This window comes from Dermacentor andersoni, chromosome 1, assembly GCF_023375885.2.
Source record: "Dermacentor andersoni chromosome 1, qqDerAnde1_hic_scaffold, whole genome shotgun sequence".
Classification (NCBI taxonomy): Eukaryota; Metazoa; Arthropoda; class Arachnida; order Ixodida; family Ixodidae; genus Dermacentor; species Dermacentor andersoni.
In genome coordinates this window covers 71,613,340-71,639,614 of record NC_092814.1, presented here as the reverse complement: position 1 = coordinate 71,639,614, position 26,275 = coordinate 71,613,340, and the positions used below count along the sequence as shown (strand labels likewise).

General features: G+C 49.1%; 1 protein-coding gene and 1 long non-coding RNA gene across 3 annotated transcripts in view; both read left to right on the top strand.

Annotated features, from left to right (window-relative positions):
• The window catches only part of LOC140215226 (uncharacterized), a 120,316-nt gene that overhangs the window by 8,142 nt on the left and 85,899 nt on the right, over nucleotides 1-26,275 (top strand). The gene's annotated exons all lie outside the window — the stretch shown is intronic.
• The window catches only part of LOC126543097 (homeobox protein Nkx-2.5-like), a 51,203-nt gene continuing 48,726 nt past the window's right edge, over nucleotides 23,799-26,275 (top strand). Inside the window, exon 1 of one of the 2 annotated variants that reach the window (XM_055061600.2) lies at nucleotides 23,799-24,425. In XM_055061600.2, the coding sequence (XP_054917575.1) occupies nucleotides 24,038-24,425 (388 nt within the window). In that variant the 5' untranslated portion in view covers nucleotides 23,799-24,037. The remainder of the gene's footprint in view (nucleotides 24,426-26,275) is intronic. The other variant, XM_050190239.3, reaches the window with a different exon arrangement.

Below are 26,275 nucleotides of genomic sequence, written 5' to 3'. Positions count from 1 at the left end.
CCTGGGCTCTAAGGACGACGACCCCGGTAAAGGTCAGCTGTCGTCGTCGGCTTCGCTTTAGCAAACGACCAACAGCACGCGCCTGCGAAGCATTCCACGCCTTCTGTCCCAGCCAGCAGCAGAAGCGGCGACAGCGGTGCCTGCCATGGCCTCTGATCCCGACGTGGGGGGTACATCGCTGCACAGTGAGGTGCAGCACTGCTACCAGCTGTGGTCGCGCATTCCGCGACCTCCAAACGCCTTTATGCTGGTCGCTCATGAAAAGAGGCGGTCGGTGGCCCCTGAGAACCCGAACGAAAACAACCAGCCTGTGAGTAGCCGCCTGGTCAAGTTGTGGCGTTCTCTCAGCGCCGCCGACAAAGAGCCTTACCAGCGCAAGGCGGCCGAAGTTGCCGCTGTCCACCGAAGGAAGTACCCGGGCTACATGAACAATCCACGTGAGGCCCAACGGTGCAAGGGGCAGGAACGCAGAGCCAAGGCGGTTGCCAGCAAGCTCAAGAGGGGCGCTTCCGGGGACCAGGAGCAGCAGCCGAGCATTTCGATGGCCGTGGCTCAGGATCGAGGCACCCCGCATTTCCAGCAGCAACAGCATCCGCCGCCGCCTTCGAAAAGGAACGGACACTGTGCAACCAGCGCTGCTTGGTGCAACGATTCGGGCGCTGGTCAGGGAATGCCACTCCCTAGGCCGTCGGCCATTATCGCTGCCACGGCGTCGGCTCGCTCGGCTGCGCGGCCCTACAACGTGCACCGGTTGCCCGGTCCTCTGCCAACATCAGTGCCTAGGGCCAACAGAGAAAACGCCGTGCCCACTGTTCCGTTAACGGCAGCTCGCGTATTTGAATAGCCTAAATCGCCGTATGCCCGAGCGATGCTTGATAATCAGCTATCCCCCACGCACCTGGACGACTAAGACAACGACTCGTCTGCAGGCACCTCGTCGTTCGACCACGGCGGAATCTAGACTGTGCCCCAGGCGAAGGTCAGCCATCGTCGTCGGCCGCTGGCTGCACTGCAGCATAGTACTGGAAGCACGCGCCTGCCAAGTCTCCGGCGCCAGCTGCTAAGGACCGCGAATCAACAGCGCTATAGTTGCACTATAGTTGCACCGATTGCACTATAGTTTATAAGTTCTATTTATCAAGTCAAAGAATATAAATTTGATGCAATGGCTTTGACTTCTTCTTTCTTTAATGAAGGAACAGTTACGCTCTCTGAGGTGTCACGTATGACCGGCATTAATTACGCTGAGATGCCCGTTGCAGACGCTGTCGGCTGGTCGAGACAACACGCCAGTATAACTGCGGAGTAGAATGAATACATTTCGATTTCTTAGGAAATGTAGTGGGATGCTGGGAACTAATTTATTTGATCACCGCTTGTGAGCTGCAACGTCTGCAAAGTGTTTCGCAGCATAGAGATAACGTGCCGGTCCAGTAAATCAGCGAGATGCGGAAGCCCCCACCACATTACCCACGTGATCCACGTGGTCGGAGATTCCAGTCTTCGGAATCAGCCCGCTTTTCATCCACCCTGTCCATGCCAGACCAGTTCACTATTGCCCATTCCCCAGAACTGGCCCACCTGACTTGGCAAGCAGCCGACCGAGCGGACGCTCCGAACCCCTAGGAAGAAAGCATAGAAAACATCGCTTTACAAATTAACCATGCGCTTAAAGTGCAGATCTGTTGCAGTAAGAAAATTTAGGTACAATTTGTTTGATTGTGTAATTTTGTAGAGAACAGAACCGGCAACAGGCACATCTTGGTAAGGATAGTACAGATAAGGCTACGTGTAAGCCGATTCTTTATATGAGTGAGCTATTGAGCAGGACAGCACCAGTAGAATAAGAAGCACCAACGCCAATCTTATGAAGATCCAGGGTTGCTTGGAAATGAGGGGAAAAAAGTTCGACAAGGTGTATTGATCTCGTGAGAGATTATGAAACTATATTTGTAGGGCTCTATGCATTCCGTCCTTACACAAGGCGAGTCTGGGTGTGTTTAAGCGTACTAGTTAGTTTCGTGCTAGAATGCATAAACAAGCTTGATTAAGAGAGCAACTAGAACATCAATGCATTTCTCCGTAATGTTCGAGAATTATTATCTCTATACTGGTGTGTGTTTGAAAACATTTATTGTAATGAGGTCCGGAGGCTCGACTTCTCAAGCCAAGGCGGGCCGCTCCCACGTTGGCACTGTCAGGCCAAGCCTTTCAGCGACATCGTGGGCCCTCTGGACTGCCCTTAGTTGGTCCTGAAACAATGGGCTTTGAATCCTTTTCTCCCACTGTGTCCATTCTTCAACGAGGTTGGGGAGACGCGGGACACCCCGCCAGCATATGTCTGATTCCAATGATGTCATTACAATCATTGCAGTCCATCTTAATCTCCCTCTCTGGAGATATTTTATTATTGTTGTACGGTGTGGGATATGTACCCGTTTGCAATAAGCGCAGTGAGACTGCCTGAGCCCTGTTCAGTTTTGAATGTGGCAATGGGAATTGTCGGCATCCTAAATATTCACTCGTGTCTTCGCAAGCCACGAGGGCGTACGGGTCACGAGCTAAAGAGAAAAAGAAGAAGAACTAGAAGAAGAAGCTCATCGTTCGACCAGGTCGTATCTTTGGCCGGCTACATCTTTGGAGACCCTGGACTCTGCAGACGACGACCCCGGCGAAAGTCAGGCGTCGTTGTCAGCGTCGCATTCCGCGCCTTCGGTCACAACTTCCAATCCCGGCCTCCGACGCCAGCCTTCAATCCCGGCGTGGCGGGTGCATCGCAGAGCAGTGAGGTGCAACACAGTTACCAGCTGCGGTCGCGCATTCCGCGACCTCCAAACGCCTTTATGCTGGTCGCTCATGGAAAGAGGAGATCGGTGGCCGCTGAGAACCCGAATGAAAACAACCAGCGTGTGAGCAGCCACCTGGTCAAGCTGTGGGGTTCTCTCAGCGCCGCCGACAAAGAGCCTTACCAGCGCAAGGCGGCCGAAGTTGCCGCTGTCCACCGAAGGAAGTACCCGGGCTACATGAACAATCCACGTGAGGCCCAACGGTGCAAGGGGCAGGAACGCAGAGCCAAGGCGGTTGCCAGCAAGCTCAAGAGGGGCACTTCCGGGGACCAGGAGCAGCAGCCGAGCATTTCCATGGCCGTGGCTCAGGATCGAGGCACCCCGCATTTCCAGAAGCAACAGCATCCGCCGTCGCCTTCGAAAAGGAACGGACACCGTGCAACCAGCGCTGCGGCAGCGATTCGGGCGCTGGTCAGGGAATGCCACTCCCTAGGCCATCGGCCACTATCGCGGCTACGTCGTCGGCTCGCTCGGCTGCGCAGCCCTACAACGTGCACTGGTTCCGCGGTCCTCTGCCACCATCAGTGCGAGGAGCCAACAGAGAAAACGCAGTGCCCACTGCTCAGTATGCGGCAGCTCGCGTATTCAAACAGCCGCGTATTATCCAGCCCGAGCAATCCTGGATATTTTGCTATCCCCCACGCTCCTGGACGAAGATGACGACGACTCGTCTGCGGGCCAGTCGACGTTCGAGCAGGGCGGATTCCTGGAGATCCTAGGCTCTGCAGACGGCGCCCCAGTTGAAGGTCCGCCATCGTCGTCGGCCGCTGGCTACCCTGCAGTATAGGACCGCCAGCACGCACCTCCGAAGCGTTCGGCGCCGGCTGCTATGGGCCGGGTATCAGCTGCTGAAGGTCATGCGGTCCTCATCCACATGGTCGCGATTACTGCGAGGACAGTGGACTGCACTAATAGTTCATATGTTTTATTCATCATGTAAAAAAATGTGATGCAATGGCTGTGCCTTCTTTCTTTAATGAAGAAGCAGTTACGGCCTCTGCAGTGTCACGTATGTCTGGCATCAATTACTCTGAGATGTCTCTAGCAGACGTTGTCGGCTGGTCGAGACAACACGCCAGAATAACTGCGGAGAAGAGTGAATACATTTCGGTTTCTTAGGAAATGTCGTGGGATGCTAGGAAGTAGTTTATTTGATCACCGCCTGTGAGCTGAGAGCTGTTGAAACAAAACACTCTTGGGTTCAGCGGAGGTGGTCATTGCCGCAATTATTAGCTAATAATGATGCACGTGTAAAATCAATCAAATTGACAAACCTCGCCCATCTCCTGAATGATCTCGCGTGGAGGAATAAACGTTCGCATCTTTATTGTCACGTTGCAGATGCACCAGCACAGTCCTCTATTAGGCACATATGAGGCGGGTCATTCACCTTATGGGGTAAAAGGTAACATCAAAAAGTTGATGTGCATCCTGTTTCTAGTATTGGATCTTCAGACTTGAACAGTTTCTTTCATTTGAATTCTAGATTTGATTTTCAACTTGTAATTATACGGATAAGCTGTGATGAATGGGGTCACAAGTTTAGTGGTATCTTCCTAATAATACTTCGCTTGCTTCATCATTAAGATAAGAAAGCAGAGAAAAAAAAAACCCGGAGAAACAACTTGACTGGCTCGCGCGTAAGGTCCCAGTGCAGTAAACTAGTGCTGTAATTGAGTGAACATATCCAGTCACACCTGTGGCACAAAATTTTGGACTGCACATCACGGGGATCGGTTTACAAAAACGGTGAGGTAGGCTCGCCCGCAAAAAAAATTTGCTGAACTTGGAGACGAATACACGGAATTAAAATCCAGCAGAGCCCATCTCACCGTGAATGTTGAGGTTAATAGAATTAGCATAGAACCATTGTAGCGACACAGAGTATTGCCAACTCTGAAATGCGTCATGCTTGACGGGTTTATGCAACTGGGTGCCTCTCTTGCGCATATCTATGGACACGCTGCCCGATCTGGCGCAACCGTCTCCAAGCCTTAGCGTGGCGTGTGTTTAAATACAGTTGAAGCAGGTTACGTTCCACCCAGCACCGCATAAATTTATATTTTTTTGTCATTGAATTGCGGCACATATGAGTGGCACATATCCAGTGATCCAAGTTGGCGTGAAAGAGGTTCAAGAGGTTCATTTTTATCTGACTTCATTCTGTTAAGCTATTTAAAATTTTTCAAAGATGCTTCTATTCTTAGTACCCTATTCTTGGCCAACGCCACATGGTGGGTATCAGCCACTCTTGGAGGGAAATGAAAAAGCAACGAAACGAAACGAGACGAGACGAGACGAGACGAGACGGGACGAGACGGGACGGGACGGGACGGGACGGGACGGACGGACGGACGGACGGACGCACGCACGCTAATTGCATTAAAACATACATTATAACGTGCAGTTAGCAGCTGGTGATAGGCAGTAAGCGACGGACAGCTCTGCTCCTCACTAACTCTTATAACTCCACAGCCGAACATGGGGAGTTTTCCAAGGTCCTTCAGTGGCCCTGACGCAAAGCAACAGCAATTCATGACTCTGGCTTTAGCGAAGAAAGTTCGAGAAACAATTGCTGATGAATTTTGTGAAATTAATCTGTGCCCTGGAGGTGCTTTGAACCCGACTGTGTCACAACTCTTCCCCGGAAAGCATGATCCGAAGTTGCAGCTCGAGTTACAACACAATGATTATATATCGCTACGCGAGATCGGAGAAACAGAAATGTGCACTAGAATATAACCGTAGAAGACTGCTGCATCATGTCGGTCCAGACGTTATAAACTAAAGCGCTTAAAAAAAAAAAGAACTGGCCCCAGCAGAAACATATATTTTATTGCAACTATGTAATGACCTCTCGATTTGCCGAACGCCTCTGTCCGCCTTGAACAACAGCTAGAGCAGTTCAAGTCAAGTGCCTGGAACAGTTGTTGAATTGAGCTGTGCGTCTGTAGGGGAAGCAAGAGCTGCGTTACTGTGCGATCGGTTTCAGTAGCTTTAGCGATGATAGAAATATGTGTCGGCAAAATCGCTGTTTAGGCAAGTACTTCCTTTAGAGCAGTGATCGTTCGTATCTGCGTTGAGGTCACAACAATGTCCGCAATTTAACAGCTATTGTGGGGTGACTTGGGCGTCAGGAACTCACAGGCGATGACGCTTCTAACCATCGTCATGCCTCTGCGGCATGCGATGTGTCTACGAGCCAAAAATCTGTAATTATTTGCCTGACAAATTTTTTGCCCGTTCAGTCAAAAAAGGAGTTAGAGATTGTCATGTTCCATTTGAGCTCACCGTTTATGTGTTGTGTGTTTATTTGTTTATTTGATGTAATTTGGCTGCCTTGACCATTATTTCCATTTAAGCATGAAAAAAATGTTCAGTCTCTACGTTGGAATAACATGTATTATACTTTTCTTTCTTAGTTTGCACAATGTTTTGTAGGCACAAAGGCTGCGCCTGTACATACGCCGACCTTATCGCCGTTGCCGACGCGGCTGGGCATAGTCAGACAAGCCATTCAGGCTTCGGCAGGCCCGCCTTCCATGTATTCCTTCTAGTGGTGTATAATAAAGGTTATTGTTATCATTATTATTATTACTTCGTTCTTCCAATAATCTGCGCATCACGCAGTGCAAGACGATCATGAACATGCACCAACTAGCCACGTTTACTGCACTGTTGTACGTAGTGCGCATTATCGCATATGTCGCAACCCATACACGGATTGATCAACCGTGGGTGACTAAGGGAGAGCCTGAGGCCTGAACCGGGAGTCAACGCTTCGACAAAGCTTCTGGTGCTCGCCCTTGACAAGCCTCCTTTTCAGAACGTTGGCTCCGGACTCAGCCTTTTCCTTATTCATCCAAGTTTAGTACGTTCGAGGCTCAGTCATCGTCTGGCCCTTTTCTCTTCTTTGGACGCGAACACGGAGAGCCCGGTACAACGAGTTTTGAATAATTATCTCTCCAGAAAACTTGCCAGTTAAGCTTGGACCCTCACGCTCGTCCGAAGAACAGCTTTAGCGCTATATAGCTTCGACTATAGTCTTCGAGTAAGTCTGGCCTTTCTTCAGGCAACCTCCAGTTGTTTAGCAACTGCAGGAGCACATCCTCTTCTATTCCGGTTGTGAAGTCGGTCGAAACCTGTCGACATTTTTTTTTCTCGTTTTCGGTTCAACACAATAGAGATCCGCGTGTATATGTCACTTAATTAGAGAGATAGGGCTTGCATCGATACTGTGATTCAGACGCACAGATATCTATCACGAAAATATTCATTTGTGAAGGCAGATATCGCTTGCCCTTCGAGGCGACTCGTAGTCACAGAAATTGAACTTTTTCTTGACGGCATAACAATTATCAATTTTATCGGCTGTTATCAACTTTATCACAATCGATCCGATCCTTATCAATCTGTATCGGTCCTTATCGACCTTATGGGACATGATATGACCATTATCGATACTTATCGGTCCTCGCCTGAACAACGAGAAGAGTGACAAGAACTACGAAATAATCAACAGCAAGAAAAGGGAAGGAGGTCTTCAGATGCGGATCGGAAACGAGGTTATACTGCGACGCTCGATAAAACAAAAAAATGCCACAAAAAGACTGAGAATTGTTGACTTATGCGTAAGCCATCTTTGGTTCAGGAAAAAGAGATGGGTAGATATGCGTGAGCTAGCTATCATAAGTAAGCAAAAGCGAAGTAATTACTTGGTAGACAATTCTCAGAATTTCTGTAGCACTTCTTTGTTTCCATCCGTTTGCATCTAATTTACTTTCTCTCTGTATCATTTTCTTTTTGGTGACGCCTGGTTGTCTGTTTAGACTTTCAGTTACCCTGTGCATGGGTGCCAACTTTCTCGATCTCTTCCACCATTCTCTGTCGACGCTATTGAGTAACACATACTTGTGCACGTTTGCCGCCCATTTATTTTCATCCATGGTTTTGCGTCTTTCATCAAAGCTAATATGTTGATTTACACTTTTCTGACTTCAAAAGAGGCCCGACCCTTGTCACCCTGCACCGCCTAATTTGTTGTTTTACCGCGAGCCCGGAAAACCAATGTGCCTAACGACCTGTGGTTAACTTACAACCCGGACAAGATGTCTGATTGATATTAAGCACATAATTGCATTTTCGAACGTTATAGTTGGCCCCAGTACTCGTTTCCAGATTCCTAGCACGGTATCATATCTATTGTAACCCAAAAATGCCGTATGTTTCATTATTGCATTATTCCACCTCGCCTTTTTTTTTATTATCTTGTTGTATGCTTGAGATATGGCTTTCTTTGGTTTATCGATGCACCGAGTTATTTGTATTGCTTGACTATTGCTATGACTTCTCTCTATCTTACCCTTCTATGTGCGCCAGCGCTGCTGCGGACGCTGTGTGAAACGCTCCCACAGCTTTACGCGAGAGCCAACCAAGGTCAAGATCGAAATCAAGGGGACGTGTCAGATGCAAGACTCGATACCGGTCCAGACAGAACAACGGAGGCACGGCTACGGTAAGCTGGGCAGTGGTGGCTGGTGGCGCCTCGCGAGAAGCATCGGGATCTAACCCAGAGCGTAGCAGCAACAGTAGCAAAACCGCAGACAACGAAACCATTCAAACACCAAAGAAAGAAAACGCTGCACTACACGAGTTAATTCAGAAACTCACGGGAGAACTGGTGGAACTTAAAAAAGAAAGAACACCTACCACCCCTATGGTAGTCGAAACCCCAACCACTAACAAGACCAGTGAGGTAGTCGAAACCCTGACCGCTGGCAAGACCAGCGAGCCCGGTTCACGCGCAGCCAAGAAACAGGCTCTGTAAACGAATGAGGTCCGCAACGTCGCGAGTCATATTAGATCGGAAATTAAGGACCTGATAAAGACTCTCCAGGAAAACATGATCAGCATGAAAAATGCAATTACGACTCTTGCTAATAGAATTATGGAAATGGAAAGCACTCTAGACATGGCTGTTAGCAATGAGATCACTCAGTTGGACAGGTTACCCAAGATTAAGAACATCCTCAGTACACCCGTCAATCAGCAGGCATACCCGACACAGCAGCAATTCTAGCTTTTAAACCCAGGACACAACCCCATTAGCACTCAACATGGCTCCCACAACTAACGGCATCGTTATCTGGCAGTAGAACTGCCGGGGTTTTGCCAGCAAGAAAGAGCTATTGCAGGAGCACATCAGAAGTACGGAAAACCAACCCGACATCGTCCTCCTCCAAGAGACGCTTAATGTGACAGCTACATTATCGGGATATCAGCAAGACCAGGCAAACTTCGAAGGACAGGGTACATCCACCTTTCTTCACAAGAAATACACAGCTATAATGTACGAGATGAAGGGCGCCCAAATTGAGCACATATTACTTGAAGTACTACCCAGGAAACATAGGGAGAAAAGCATTTTTATTCTCAACGTCTACAGTAGTCCCAGTAATAAGAATGAGCGCTTCTTCGCACTACTCAGGAAGACGCTGGTCCTAGCAGGCAAACACCCGCTGATCTTTGGAGGTGACTTTGTGGCAGGACACGATCGATCTGGGCTACGCATTAATAACGAACCCAGCTAATCCGACAAGACTCGGTACCTCGACCTGCCGGGACGCCGCACCGGACCTCACGTTCGTAAAGAATGCGGAAGATGTCGTGTGGATAGATCTAGGCCGATAGATCTAGGCAGCGACCACATGATTATAGAGATTCGCGTATCGACGCAAGACAAATCCAAGGCAAACATGAAAGCTTTCCAATTTGTAGATTGAGATGAGTTCCGAGGCCAGAGGAGAGCTAACCCAAGCACCGATCCCATTACGGACATGGTGGCCTGGATGCAGGCGCTCATATGAGACAAGTACCTCCCGTTGGCCAAAAATGCAAGAGGCACGACCGCCGAAGCATATCGCGGCATAGCCAACCCAGAGCTAGATCGGGACTTCTCAACCGAAGAGATAAGCACGACGCTTCAGCACCTAAACAGCAAGTCAGTGCCGGGGCCGGATGGCGTAACTAACAAGGCACTTAGAAACCTAGACGAAACCTCCATCGAAACCCTCACAGAGGAAATCAACAAAATCTGGAGGAATGGAGCACTACCCGAAGACTGGAAAACGGCACTCATCGTGCTCATCCCAAAGCCTGGCAAGGCGCCAAACATCAATAACCTCAGGGCTATCTCGCTGACGTCTTGCGTCGGCAAGGTGGCCGAGCACGCGGTCCTAAACAGGCTCTCGAAACATCTCGAAGAAAAAGATATCTACCCCGCAACAATGATCGGCTTTAGACCCGGGCTATCCACCGAAGACGACATGAAGCTCCTCAGACATGAGATCATTGACGCAGACACGAGAGACGCGAGAGTAATCCTAGGGCTAGACCTCGAAAAGGCCTTCGATAACTTATCAGATGACTACATACTAGACATGATCTCCAACCTCGACCTCGGCACGAGACTCTACGCTCCTACAAAATCGTTCCTGAGCGACAGAACGGCCACCCTCCGTCTAGGGGAAATCAAGTCCCAGAAATACAAACTCGGCGGCAAGGACACCCCGCAAGGTTCTGTCATCTCTCCGACGCTTTTTAACCTTGCGCTAGCCGGCCTAAGCAAGAAACTGGATCAAATCGAGAACGTCAAATACACCATACACGCAGATGACGTAACGCTCTGGACACCCGGAGATAGCCCGGGATCAATTGAAAGCGCTCTACAGCAAGCGATCGACGCGAACGAGGAATACCTCGCTCCCACGGGCCTGCGATGTTCGCCTGCGAAGTCGGAGCTCCTCGTCTACATACCATCGCGAAGCGGTCCCAAGCCAAAGAGCGAAATCAGAGATACACACGCCATTACTCTCAGAACAAAAGACGGAGGAACCATTCCATACGTCAGCAAAATCAGTCCACGGGATGCTCATTGAGAGCAACGGCTCTCAGTGGAGAAGATCGTGGCAAAGTCGAATAATGCCTTGAATTTTATACGGCGCGTAGCAAACAGACAACACGGCCTTAAGGAAGAAAGTCTCCTCAAGCTAACACGCGCCTTTGCGCTATGCCACTTCACGTACGAGGCGGCCATGCACAGATGGCAGGTAGCGGAGAAGGACAAACTCAATGTACAACTGAGGAAGCTAGTTAAACTAGCACGGGGAATCCTCAAGAACACCGAGACAGAGCTCCTGTTGCAACTGGGGGTACACAATACACTTGAAGAAATCGCCCATTCTTGAAGCTCAAGAATGGGCTCAATGGACAAGACTCTCTGGAAGCAAACCGGGTAGAGAAATCCTAGCCAAACTAGGTCATGACACCACAGTAGTCGAGAATCTATATCAAAGCGTTCCGACGGACACACGCAACTTCTACACGGTTCGCCCACTCCCGCGGAACATGAACCCCGCGCACCGTCAACCCAGAAGGCTGGCACGTGGATCGTTCATCCTGTGCGAAATACGTGATAAGAATATCCTAGCCTGTTTCGTAGACGCGGCACAGTACCCGACCAGGAAGGCCTTCGTTGCCACCACGATCAATAAGCAAGGTCAAGTCACAAACGCTCTCACAGTCAAGACCCACAAGTCCGAGATAGCAGAACAGGTCGCCATCGCACTCGCGCTCACAGACCCGACCACCACCCCCGCCTACAGTGATTGACGCTCGGCCGTCAAAGCCTTTCAGAAAGGAGCAGTAGTCAATAATCATAGATCAATAGATCCGCACCGCTGCAGTATCACACCATCTGCTGGTTCCCGGCACACCTCGGAGAGATCGAGGACGCCCCTCGCAATCTCAATGAGATGGCTCACAGGAGCGCGCGAGACCTAACCCTCCACGACGCCACCTATTCTAGTCGTGACCATCCCAGCGAGAATCGAGACCCTCCCTCCACATATAACGAGATCACAGAGCACTTTTATCTAGACCGCAGAATATACAGCACACCTCACAATAAGCTCACCAGGCCTCAAGCCCTCACGTTCAGAATGCTTCAAACAAACACGTATCCCACGCAGAACAGACTGCATCACTACATGCCTGACCTATACAAAATATCATATTGCGAAAATTGCCATAGCGCACTAGACGTACATCACTTGCTCTGGCCGTGTGGTCGGACCCACGCAAACAAGGATCAAGACTCCGCCACGCTACAAGAAGCATTACGCAGCAGGACTTGGCGGAGAAGCTCTGGGCCGTCCAGCGAGCCCACGATGCGGCCAAGGAGTTACAACTCCCGGTCCCAACTTGGGAGTAGCCTGCTCTATGGGACCTTGCGCCCCGTAGCTCGCAGGACCTTTCATTAAAGTTATTCCATCCATTCATATGAGACACCACGAAGGCATCTAAAGCCATCACAACCGATATCAAAACGGACAGGATGGACAGTCAGACTGACGGAAAAGACAACGCCTCAATCGGGAGCTAAGCAAGAAGGTGGCTGAACTTAACAAAACCATTAAGGCGTGCCCTAAGCAGACAATAGTGGGATGAGCTATGTAACTCCGCAGATGGTCAGCTCCACAACGGCAAAACGTGGCATCTTCTCAAGTACCTCCTTGACGACATCACGACCAAAACACATCAGAGACAGTGTCTCAATAGAATACTACATGCAGAGGCCAAGAAACATGGCGAACAAGTAGTTATAAAGAGACTGGTCAACAAGTACCTGCCGTTGGGTCCAACCGACACACACTGGGGCTACGACGGGAAGCCAACTCAACACTGGACAACCAATTTAGTAAAGAAGATTCGGACCGCACTACACGACCTAAACGGACGGTCGGAACCGGAGCTCGACGGAGTTACAAATAAGATACTCAGAAACCTGGTTGAGGATACACTTGACAAGCTAACCGAGTATATCAGTGACGGAGGGAGGGGAGGCCGCTACCGGCGCAGTGGAATACGGCGAAGATGCTACTGATCCCCAAACCAGGAAAGGTCCCCAACCTAGATAATCTCAGACCAATCTAGTTTACGTCATGCGTGGGTAACACGATAGAGCACGCAGTCCTAAATAGAGACAACCATCTCGAATCAACTGGTGCGAACCGGCATACCATCATTAGTTTTCGGGAACACCTCTCGACACAGGATACGATGCTCCAGCTTAAACATCAGGTGCTTGATGACAGGACATGTAATACCAAGGCGATCCTGGGTTTCGATCTGGAAATAGCTTTTGACAAGGTCACACACTCGGCGATCCTCAAACAAGTCGCCGGACTCAACTTTGTCAGGGAGAACATATAACTGTATCAAATGTTTTCTCACTAGAAGAAGAGCGCTTTGGTTGGAGGGGACATAACCTGCGCAGAACAGGAGCTGGGTAGCCAAGGAGCCCGGCATGGCTCGGTCATCTCACCGATGCTTTTTAACTTAATCATGATTGGTTTTGTTAAGGAACTACAAGACGTAGAAAACATCACTTATACAATCTATGCAGAAGACATCCCGATCTGGTCCGTTTGTGACAGCGACGGATAGATCGATACAGCACTGCAGGAAGCTATCAACACAGTGGAGGAACATCTGGCTGACACTGGGCTCAGACGCTCACCAAAAAAATCAGAATTATAACTGTACCGACCCACGCTCAGGGGGAGACCACCTAAGGGCTAGGCCAGAGAGAGGGAGTATGAGGAAATCAAGCTTAGCATGAGTAACGCAGGCACTATCCCCACTGTCGATCACATTCGAGTCCTCGGCATGCTGAAAGAAAAAAAAACGGGATTAACGGACAGACCATTAAATGACTATGCACGTCTACAAACCTTGTCAGACTCCTCAAACGAGTTACTTACAAGAGAAGTGGCTTGACGGAAGACAGCCTTATTAGGCTGATCCACTCGTTCATCATTTGCCATATTGCATTCATTGCAGCTATGCACAACTGGTACAGATGAGAGAGGGATAAGATCAATATAATCATCCGTAGCGTATACAAGTTTGCACTCGGACTGCCCGAAGCCAACAGCACTGAGAAACTACTACATCTTGGATTACACAATACCCTAGATAAAGTCGCAAAAGCACAGATGATCTCGCACCTCCAAATACTCAACGACACTAGCAAAGGAAGACACATTTTACAAACGCTAAACATCACGTACTACTGTCAACACAACGACAAAGTCGATGTGCCAAGAGAGATACGAGACAAGATCCAAATAGCCCCGATACCAAAAATCATGCATCCATCTTACAACCAGGGACGCAGAAAGGCCAGGGCCATAAGAATACTACGGAAATACGACAACGAGAAAGAGGCAAGATTCACAGACGCAGTTGGATACCCAGATTGCCGACGATTCGCAGCAGAAGTCGTCAACATCGACGGCAAAGCTACGCACACAGCCAGCACCAGGACCAAACAATCCGAACCGGCCGAGGAAGTGGTCATTGCCATTGTTATGGCTGACATAGAAGCCCAAGTTATCCTGAGCGACTTGCTAAAAGCAGTCCGAAATTACGCCAAGGGAAGAATTTCACCGGAAGCTTGCAGGATTCTCTAAAGCACAACTCAAATTCTGGAAACCCCGATCATCGTGATCTGGCAGTCTGTCCTAAACTTACCAACCTTAACGAGACGGCACACTCCACTGCACACGACATAATTGACCGTCACGGAACAGCCCTCGAGGTTGAGGCAGACGAGGACAGACTATATAACTAGCTACAATGAAACAACTAAGGCTTTCTATCTGGTGTGACGAAGTTTCCCTCCGCCTAACAACAAGTTATGCAGAGCCCAAGCGACCAGCTGGCGGCAATTGCAGACTGGTACTTATCCAAACCCGCTAGCATATTATAGATTCTTCCCTGAGATCTATAACGACCGCACCTGCAAGGTCTGCGGTTAAGAACCTGCTACACTAAAACACATGTTCTGGGAATGGGAAGCAAACACTAAAGGCATTAATCCCGATGTTCCCTCGGCGAGGTGGGCCGATGCCCTGCACAGCTCCACGCTCGCTGACCAAATCGTGCCTGTCTAGCCGGCCCGCGAAGCGGCGATTAGGCAAGGCCTCGATGTCCCGACGTGGGAGACCCGGGTCATCAATGTCCCGGGTCATCAATCTGCAGGACACTCAATAATAGTTTTTACGAACCAAGTGATTGTATGCAGGCGTTGCAGATTACAATGCCCTTGTTTGAACTTTGGTAAAGCTATGACCGGGGCTAGTTGGCGGGCGTTCATGATTATATTGCGCTTAGTGTTACACTGACGAACGTAAGGGACAGGACGCGGAAGTACGTAGCGCAAACTACCAATTGTTTTATACTGTTAAAGAACGCGCTTATATACAAGGAGATGTGGCACGGGGGGGAAGGAGGTGCCAGCTTCTGACAGCACCTAGCAACTTGGCTGCGCACTGCAAACAATGCAAATGCCCTCCGCTACTAGAAAGCACCACAGTCATTGGCACATCAAAAACAAGAAAGCGAGAAATATGGGAGGCACTTGCGATAGCAAAAGAAAAAGAGATATGCGCAAGCACTCCGTCCATTGCGCTTATCGAAGCTGAGGTCGAGTTTGCCAGGGTGAACGGCTGCAAGTGAACGATGTACTTCCGGCCTAAAGTATCATCACATGTCGTCACCTTGTCATATCCTTTTATATTTCCCCTCCACCCACACGCCACACGTTCCTCATACTTAGAGACGAAATTCTAACTAATATACCGTACTGCGAAGAGAGACTAGTCCTAGCACTAGACCTCAAAGGAGCCTTCGACAACGTCTCTCACGCCGCAATATTGGAGGAACTCGAAATCGCGGGTTGTGGGAAGCGTACATACAATTACTTAAGAGCGTTTCTTTCCAACCGCGAGGCGAGCATCAGTATTGGCCAAATCACTTCGGATTTATTTAAAATGCCTGACATAGGAACACCTCAAGGAGCTATATTATCTCTTCTTCTCTTCAACATGGCGATGTGTCGCCTCGCGCGCGATCTGGATCGGACACCCGACCTAGGTTACATGCTCTACGCGGACAACATCACGCTGTGGACGAGCAGAGGTTCACTAGGGGATAAGGAATATACGCTCCAAAGCGCAGTATTAGCGGTCGAGAAATTTTCTTCATGGAGTGGCCTGAAGTGCGCACCCGAAAAATCTGAGGTCATCCGGATACACGCGAAAGGCTACAAATCCAGAGGATCGATTAACATCGTGGTTGAGGGCCAATCAGTCCGAGAGATACCCACGATGCGAGTCCTGGGTTTGTGGCTTCAAAGCGACGGGAGAGCAGTACAGACACTCAAGACCCTCAAATCCACAGCCCACAACATAGCCCAAATGATACGTCGCGTGACGTATCGAAAAGTGGGAATGCGAGAAGACGATACCCTAAGGCTCGTACAGGCCTTAGTGGTTAGTCGAATCACGTATGGCTTACCGTACCAAATCCTGAACAGGGAGGAGGAAAAGCAGGCTAACGCAATGATCCGAACCGCTGCCTAAATGTACTTCAACGGAGCTCATGTTAGCTTTGGGAGTGCACAATACATTCGACGAACTGAGGCAGGCCACCCTGATGCGACAGAGGGAGCGCCTCAGCTTCACAAAAACTGGTAGGGCAATATTGGCTAGACTCAATATCCCAGCATACCCCATATATCTCACAGAGCAGGCCGTACCTCTCCCTCCTTCGGTGAGATCCAAAATTACAGTAGCTCCAATTCCAAAGAATATGCATCCCGAGTACAACAAAGAAAGGCGCAAAGCACGCGCACAACACATTCAATCAGCGTACTCTAATAATCATAGGTACAGCACGTACTACACGGACGCAGCTGTCTATGCAGAGGCGACCGGGCAGCGCTACCAAATGAGGTACGCCCTGGCAGTCGTGAGCGCGATCAGCCAACAGCAAATTACCGCGTCGGCCACGGCGCGATCCCCCACCTTGGCTGAAATATTAGCAGTGGCGATCGCACTCGCTCACGCGGAGCGTTCGCAAAGGGACTCGGTCGTGGTCACGGACTCCCAGGAGACATGTCGCATGTTTCTCAAGGGGCACGTGACTGCGGCTAGCCTCGCGATAATCCCCAAATCCTTCAACCACCATCATCGACTACTCTGGTGCCCGGGCCACGCGGGGGTACAAGGGAACGAAAAGGCTAACGCGTTAGCTCGAGGGTTCACTAACCGAGCGACGGCGTCCTCTTCTAACCCCAACCACCCGCACTATCCCTCACAAAATTCCACCAAGTTAAATGCCAAAGACATCCTTGCTCATGAGCGCGGAGTCCTCAGAAAATACCCGCCGCCTCACCCACAACTAAGCGGGGAAGAGACCGCCGATTGGCGTAAAATACAGACCGGGGTATTCCCCCATTTAAAATTGCTAAAGGCCATGTATCCCACTCGTTATAGGGCCAACTGTCCTTGGTGCGGTGGCATACCTACCCTAATACATATAACCTGGGAGTGCATTAAGCACCCTCATAGGCCAAATACCAGTAACACAATGGAGCAGTGGGAGGCACAGCTCGCCCGCTCCGACCTGGCAGGACAAAAGTCCTTAATTAGCCAGGTCAGGCAGGCGGCAGAGGCCAATAGGGCCCTGGACTGAGAGGCTCCGACCACCCCTCCTTCAAATCTTTTCCATTTCAATAAAGTTTCTATCCAATATATCAATCAATCAATCAATCAATCTATCGATCAGTCCCTCAGTCAATCATTTATTTACCATTCTCAAGGACAACGCTGAGGTCTGAGCACTGGCGCATGCATACAACAGCAACAGCAACAAAAACAACAGCAGCAGCAACTTATTATTATTATTATTATTATTATTATTATTATTATTATTATTATTATTGTTATTATTATTATTACACACTAAATCATGTTGTCGGCTCCTTATGGGGGCAATTAAATCACACAATTTCTTCCATTTTCTTTAGTTGTCTAAATAGTCCAGCTTAATTATTCAACTCAGCAAGTCATATACTCAGGGACAAACACGTGCAATGACAGAATTGTAGAGCGCTCTAGGAAATGTCCGATTCAACAATATTTACATTTGTACCTATTAGGCAATATTTTTTTTCCGCGTTATAAGGAAAGCCCGCGAACTTACCTTTTCTCAAGTTTTCAAGTGGAATTTAGCTTCTAAATTAGTTACCTTGATCCGCTCCTCTCTTCGCGAGCCACGAGAGGATATGGGCCACGAGCTAAGAAGAAGAAGCTCGTCGTCCGATCAGGTCGGATCTTCGGACGGCTCCATCTCTGGACACCCTCGGCTCTCCAGACGTCGACCCCGGCGAATGTGAGCCGTCGTCTTCGGCTTCGCTTCAGCAGGCAACCAACAGCACGCGCCTGCGAAGCATTCCCCGCCTTCGGTCACTGCCAGCAGCAGAAGCGTCGACAGCGGTGCCTGCCTTGGTCCCCGATCGCGGCGTGGAAGGTGCATCGCAGAGCAGTGAGGTCCAGCACAGTTACCAGCTGCGGTCGCGCATTCCGCGACCTCCAAACGCCTTTATGCTGGTCGCTCACGGAAAGAGGCGATCGGTGGCCGCTGAGAACCCGAACGAGAACAACCAGCGCGTGAGCAGCCGCCTGGCCAAGCTGTGGCGTTCTCTCAGCGCCGCCGACAAGGAGCCTTACCAGCGCAAGGCGTCCGCAGCTGCTGCTGGCACTTCTGGAGACCAGGAGCAGCAGCCAAGCATTCGCGCGGCCGTGGTTCAAGATCGCGAGGCACCCCAGAGTTCCAGCAGCAACAGTGTCCGCCTCCGCCACCGCACAGGAACGAACACCGTGCAACCAGCGCTGCCCGGGGCAGCAATTCGTGCGCCGGTCGGGGAATGCCACTCCTTAGGCCATCAGACACTGTCGGTGATGCACGCGCTCGCCTTCGAGCTTACCGAGACCAGGCCGAGAACACTGGCGCTGCGCTACACGTCCAACGTAGAGGTGAGCCCTGAGGAGACGTGCTCACTCCGGTGCGACGTCAAGGCGTGGAATCGAGTGGTGGATGCGCTCGCCTTCCAGCTTACCAAGACGAGGCCGAGAACACTGCCGCTGCACTGCACGTCCACCCTAGAGGTGTGTCCTGAGGCGACGTGCTTGCTGTGTTGTGACGTTACGGCATGGAACCGAGTGATGCAGGCGTTCGCCTTCGAGTTCGCCGAGACAAGCCAGGGAGCACTGCCTCTGCGCTACACGTCCAACGTAGATGCAGACAGGGAACTACCGACCGCCACTCGCGAGGCATCGTTTCCTTACCTCGTGGCTTTCGTATTGCGACCGCTGCATCCAGGAGGTGGATGTGACATGCACTACTAGTGCCAGCCCCATGACGGACCAAACATCTTTCCCCGTCCGTGTTCGTCCTACGTCGTCGCTGCTGGCTCGTCGTTGACTCCGCTCGCCGAACATCTCCGACAGCTTCGCTGTGGTCTTCTGGATTTCCGAGGCGGGGGCACTGTAATCTCACGCGAGGCGGTATTCATTGACGTTGCTGAAATCAACTGGCATTTCGCCGATGAAATCAGGGCGCTTTTGGAATGCAACCGGCACACGCTCAAATGATTTACACCTGCGAACTTAGGCCGCGGAGGTCAAAGGCTCGTCGCTTGCGAGTTCCTGACGCCCAAGTCTTTCTACGATGACTTTTTAATTCCCGACACGGATGCCATTTCAACGCACATATGCACGTCATTGCCTTAAAGAAAGTCCTTGCCCAGAGAACAATCTTTCTGACAGAGGTTTACATCGTACACAGTGACGAAGATCTCGCATAGATATGCGCGGCTCAATCGAGGAACTGTTCCGGGCATTTGACTTGAAGTACTCTGGATGTTTTTCAGCACGGAGGGAATGTTTTAAAATGGAAATGTCAATCACTATACTTTCAATGTAGTGTATATTTCTGCTGGACCCTGGTTTTCCAAATAACTGCAGTGGATGCCGTTTGGGCCCACGCCAGTCTTCTGACGGCTAAATACAAGCAGCGCACATTTGTGTTCCCGAATTAAGCTATATCGCTTCGAAATATGTTCATCGTGTTGTATGTTGAGCTTCGAGTTCGGAGTTTCAATTTCCACAATATATTTTGAAATACATTCATGTTCATAGCACTCCCTGGGCGCAGGATAATTTCGCAAAAAGCATCAGCAGGTGTCTCCGGAAATTTCTTTACTCAAGATAGAGTCGTCAATGGCATTTGCATCGTCAGAGGGTCATTTAAAGACTTTAGAACGTTCCATAGCTTCGGCTATCGTGTGTTAGGTGTCAGTGAGGAGCATAAATATCTGTGCATCACCTTTGCGTATCTACTAATATTCACGGCGCCTCTTAGCGTGTATTTTTGAATGTAGAGGTACGTGGTCGAGCAGACCTGTCCGTTGGCATTTCCTATGCATTCTGCGAATACCCGCAGCGGTGGCTTAGCGGCTATGGTGTTGCGCGGCTAAGCACGAGGTCGTGGGATCAAATCCCGGCCGCCGCGGGCGCATTTCGATTGGGGCGAAGTGCGAAAATGTCCGTGTCCCGTACATTAGGGGCACGTTAAAGATTCCTTGGTGGTTGAAACGAATGCGGAGTTCTACACTACTAGTGCCTCATAATCAAATCGTGGTTTTGGCACGTAAAACACCAGAATTCATTCATTCATGCAATCTCCGTTGAATATATCTCTCTTGTTTTTATGCTGAACTGCACAGATGTAATAATGGGAATAATCAAGATTTGAGCATGAGCTTTTACTTTAATAATTGGAGCAAGACTATCTACATCACTTTCTTCTTGTTTAAAAACTTTCACTAGCACTTCCGAGCAAATAGCATTTGTTGTGATGTACAATAATGGTATATGTCGCGAGGTAATGCAATGTGCTAATTTTAGCTTTTTGCCAATCAAGTCTGAGCGTTTTCCGATCTTGTGGCGGCCTATCTTACGTGTGCATTCCCTGACTGAACGCAGAGTAGCCGGCATCACCTGTAATGGCACCTTTTCTGCGAGCAGACAATAATAATTATAATCGATGCGGGCGCTCTTGACGATGAGCAGCGCATTTAAATGTTGGTCGACTCAGAAGTCAATAAAACTATTTTTTTTTTTGAAGTGCAAGACTCTTTGTTACTAAGATCGAAAGGCCAGATCCGAGGGACACTCACGTTGACTCTGAGAAATGCTTTAATACAATGTCTTCACAGCAGTTGTATGCCCTTTACAATGTGTTGACACCACATTATGGTATGCAGAGACGGCTGTCATTTCCTCTGACAAGTGTTTCACGTTTATTATTTATCACACCGGGGTGATCTTGCTGCATTCACAATGAAACCTGCGTTTCAGCTTTTGCTCTTTTGCTCCCGTCATTGTATTTTAGTGCTGGAAATACGCGACTCAATAGATCTCCATGAAACGTGCGTGTCATCGCGTGTTTCCGCAAGAAAGGTTAGGCGATCAATGACGATGTAGTACTCGCCATTACTTTCTTAAAGGAAAAAAAAATAGCTGAAGAAGAAGGTGCAAAACATAGAGTTTGATATGTGTTTTTAATTAATTACTTTACGCCACATATTTCAATCTACGAATTATAGCCGCTGAGTTTGCACGGCGTATCAACTTGGAACGAATTCTGTGAACAGCACCAGTTCCGAGACATTAATTTTCAATGTGTCCATCGAAACGCATTGGTGTACCAGTGACTTTTGTGCTTCAACGCATAAAACAGCGGTTTCTTGAAGAAGTAACCGGAACGCCAATGCATTTCATCGTCGGACGCTTTGAAAATTATTATCTCAGAACTGATGCTGTCCAGACAGTTCCTTCCAAGTGGATACGCCATGCGAACTCGCAGATATAATTCGTAGATTGAAATGCGTGGCATAAAGTAGCTAATTAAAAGTTGATTAGCGTAATTACGTTAATTATTCAATTTAACATTTTGATTTCTCGTAGAAGTAATGGCCGCTTCATCGAATAACTCAGATCAAAAGTTAGAATTGTGCTATCTGCCATAGGCAATCTTTAAAAAATTTGGTGCAGTTAAAAAAAAAGACACCCTGTATATACATGAATGTCTGCCCACTTAGTAACACTATGCTTATATTCTCTTATCCGTCATTTAATTAGTCATTCTTATTAATAAAAGGGTCAGAAGTAATTAATGCTTCGTCGAAAGTGGCGTGATATGCTGCGCTTCAAGTAAAGTTGAGTCGGCTGAGTATATTCATTTATGCTCTATGCTATGGAAAAAAAATTTGCGTTGATACAACATCTTATTTAATGCTGGTACTTCCTACGACATAGTTAGGAAAATATCTTTTCACGGCCAACAACATGACTGCACGCGCATATCACTGCAATTACGCGCACATACAATCCCTGTTTAGTACTTCCCTTCCTGCTGGTAAATAAATAGCATTACCAGACGCGATATCTTCGTTCGGAAAGCACGACAGTGCGGCGACATCCAAAGTGTCCTAAAACACAGAATCGTTTCTAGCTCCATCTCCCACGCTCGTAACTGCTCATAACGCCATTCATATCGGAGCTAAGTATATATATCTTTTTCAAAGCTAAGTAGGAACGCTTGTCTACCATAAATGAATAGGTATTCTATTCATTTATGGTATAGACAACCGTTTATTTCGTAAAAAGGCGCTGTTCGCACAACACACAAACTCGCGTTTTACCTTGTTGGTGCTGCAGCGTACCCGGAGATTGAATAGCGTAGGATAATACTTCTTTCGGCGTAGAATGCCCCTCTTCGTATGTGCGATACATTATCCTGTACAGCCAAAAGTCCAATAGTAAGCACAACATGCAAATTCCCTTCATGAGGAGTCAGGCATTCGGCTCCGCTCAGAAGGCGTCGTATGGCGTTGGAGTCGGTAATGCCATCTCTTTCGCTGTCCACAAACTAACGGCTTTAAACGGTCTATATTTACATATGAAATTATTCAACTAATATACCTTGGGTTTCGATGCCTCGAGGACTTGACTGCGGGTTTTATGCCGCTTGTGACAAACAAATTTGACTTCTTGCCTGCCCCCTTTCTTTTATATTTCTCTTTATCTCGGACATATGAAAAGGATACATGATATTGCTCTTTGTGGTGTTTTTATGCAACAAAGAAAAACTAAATGTTGCAAAAGAAAAGAAGGCGGACAGATGAAAAAAAGAAAACTGTAAAGGGAAGAAAAAAGAGGGAGGGGGAAGGGAGACTGCAATAGCAGCACCCGTGCGCCAGCAGTGCTGATATTTACATTTCAACAAGTTGCACGTTCGGATGGACGTAAAATCCTGTGGCTCAGTGGCTATGGCGTTCTCCTCCTGAGGCGCCGTCATTTTCATGGGTTCGGAATGCAACAACGATTGCGCACTTCGCTTTGGGGGCATGTAAACAACCTCAGTGTAGTTAAATATATTCCGGGGCCCTTACTATGCCGTCTCCTTCTGTGTTTGCTTGAAACTTTAAATAAATAAATAAATAAATAAATAAATAAATAAATAAATAAATAAATAAATAAATAAGCCAATCAAAAATTTATGTAGTCAAGGTTGCACGAAGCTTTTCTTACCCAGGGGTAAATAATTTTTCGCCCACAGACGAGAAGTTTCGCGCAAATGGCAGCAGTTTGTCGAACAGTGAGTTACAAGGATGCAAATCTTCGCCCAAGTGTCGCCATTTTGTCACTCGACCATTGCGACAAATTGCTGGCACTTTACCGATCCACCCGCGGACAAATAAAGCGCTTCGTGCAAAACAGCCACTCGCAACGGCTCCTGCACTTGGGCAGGCGAGAAAGACCGCGCAAGTCGCTCGTCCGTGGGGGCGAGGGGGGCGACGGCAGGCCTTCCGAGGAAGCACAGCGCGCGGCCTGGGTGTCAGTCCTGGCGGGCCCGCTTTGGCCGCGTGATGAAGCCGATTCGAGCGTCATAAAGGCCAGGCCAGAGCCGGGGGGGTCCCCAGTGCGGGCAGCATCAGGATAGGCGGGAAGCAACGCGAAGAACGGCCCAGGAGGGGCTGCTATTCGTCCGAGCCTCTCGGAGCACACTCCCTTCGTGGCGGCGGCCGCGTAAACACGGCGCCAGGCGTCCGCCCTTCCCCCCGCCCGCGCGTGTGCGGTGGAGAAGCGGCCACTTGGTCGGCCCCGAGTGGCGCACAAGTGGGGCCTCCGCGAGTGTCCGGACCGTGGCCAAGTGCGATGTTGGCCAGCTCGGCGACGCCCTTCTCCGTCAAGGACATCCTCAACCTGAGCGACAGCGGCGTGGACGAGCTCGACCCGCAGGCGCTGTTGTACCAGGCGCAGAGCCTCGAGAAGGCCTTCTTCGAGGAGGCCTGTCACGAGGGGCTGCTCGACGCGGACGCGCTGCTGCTGCCAGCCGCCGCCGACTCGGGCGCAGCATCCACGGCTGGCGGCGGTCAGTGCGCACCGCACCTCTGCCTGCCCTACCACGCACACTGCTTCGAAGGAGGTCCCGGGCTCGATCCCGGCTACGCGCACCAAGACGACGCGCCGCCGGCCCACCTGGCGCAGCACTGCGCGAGCGGCCTCGCCGACATGCTCAGCCAGCAGTTTGCGAGCGACGCAAGTAAGAGAGCGTTACACGAGACGTGGTCTGTTCGTGCGCATGCCAGCCTGCTTGCCCCGAGTGCCAGGCACTGGAGGCTGCCTGGTGCGCCTTCCGAAAGCCACGTCGCGACTGACGCACTCGTCGCGACGCGGCTGTGTTTCGTCGCAGATTCTGTGGTTTGCATTACGCGGTTGCCGTTTGTCCTTGTATATAGGTCAGCTAATTCCAGCCTCTAAGTCAGGTAATTTTAGGTGGTGCGCTTCACTATGCATGAATATTTACATTCGTAACTGTTTTCACAGGCAGGTCCACCAAGAAAAGTATAACATTGCTTGATTAGTGAAATTGACATACTTCAGTAATCATCAATATCAAGATCATCTGCTCGTGCTTAGGTTAGAAAAAATTTTCTTCGTTTGCGCTTGGTGCAGGCGCTGTTTACGCGTGCTGAGTGTGTCAGTTGCTGTAATAATACAAGATATGTTCACTGCATTTCACACCATGATCCTACAGAGTATTCCTGCTAGTATTCATTGACGGGCTGATAAGAAGGGGTATTGAGAATGTTAAGAAGTGTTGTGCCTAACCTCATTAGTTCTGGACAATGTTTGTGCCATTGCTTGCTAGTGCCATTTGTCAGGAAGGTTTTGGCGTTCGTCATCGCCTTTCGCCGTTAGTTGCTATGCCTCTGCGATAACAAATTTCAGAACTAAAATACTTGCTGGCAGCTCGTGGGCAATTGGCGATCATTCCTTCCCTTCCTCTCTCACCTTTCTCCATATTCAACGTTTATCTGCCCTCTCGCAGCTGATGGGCTGTGAAGTTTGTATTTCCGTTATAATTCGAAAAGGCGGCTTCATCGCATTCAGGAAGAAGTATCTTTTCGGATTGCTGCTGCTAAGATCGCTGGCAAGAACATGCAAGATACGTTCAAGCTATTCATGTATGCTACCGTCAAAATGTACATGACGTTTGCCGTAGAGAGCGGAACAGCAGCAAGATACTCATGCGCCAATCACCTTTGACTGCTCATCTGGCATCCACGATGCATACCAACAACGTGTATATTTTTAGCACTGACATGACTCTTTATGTTGTTGAGAGCGACAAATCCACATGAAAAAGAAAATTTATTCTTCGCCCTATTAAAGATGTGCAGCACTGTGGAAACACTAACCTTCAGCCAGTCAATGCCATGATTGGTCTGTGTTTTGCTTGCTGTCCAATGCTTGCTGTCCAATGCTTGCTTCAGGCAATGAATCTAGCTTTCTGTACTATGGTTAAGGTATACCGCCCAATCTCAGCCAATCTAACGCTAGGTGATCTTTGTGAATTAATTTGCATTTTTAGACAACGCAGGCTATAGTTTTTTTACAGTTTACAGAATATTTGCAAGTGAGGGGCTGGAATTTTAGTAACGACCATATCAAGACAACAGACACCGAATCAAAAGGAAGCACAAAAGAGATAAAGAATTTTTAACATTGAAATGTAGGATTGATTATAAATGGGGGCTAAATTTGCGATAAGGTTCATATTGCTCATTAAGCAAACAAGAAATTAAACTCGTTCAAAAAACAACTTGCCGTCGGCAGGAGCCCAACCCAAAATGTTGGCATGATGTTTGCGATGCTCTCCAATTTCGCTACTGTGGCCAGCTGTCTTCCCGTCCGTTTTCTGAGGTAGTTTCGTATGTGTACGAGGTCAATAGCCTTTGGAATGTTAGCCAGCACCACCTCCGACCGTGGCGGAGGATGTGGAACATCCTTTCAACCGAAGACGTTAAGAACTGCGTCAAGTTATGAGGAGGCAACTGCAGTCAATAAGTACATTTCCTCGAGGAATTAAGGCGGCCAGAGTCGATACCT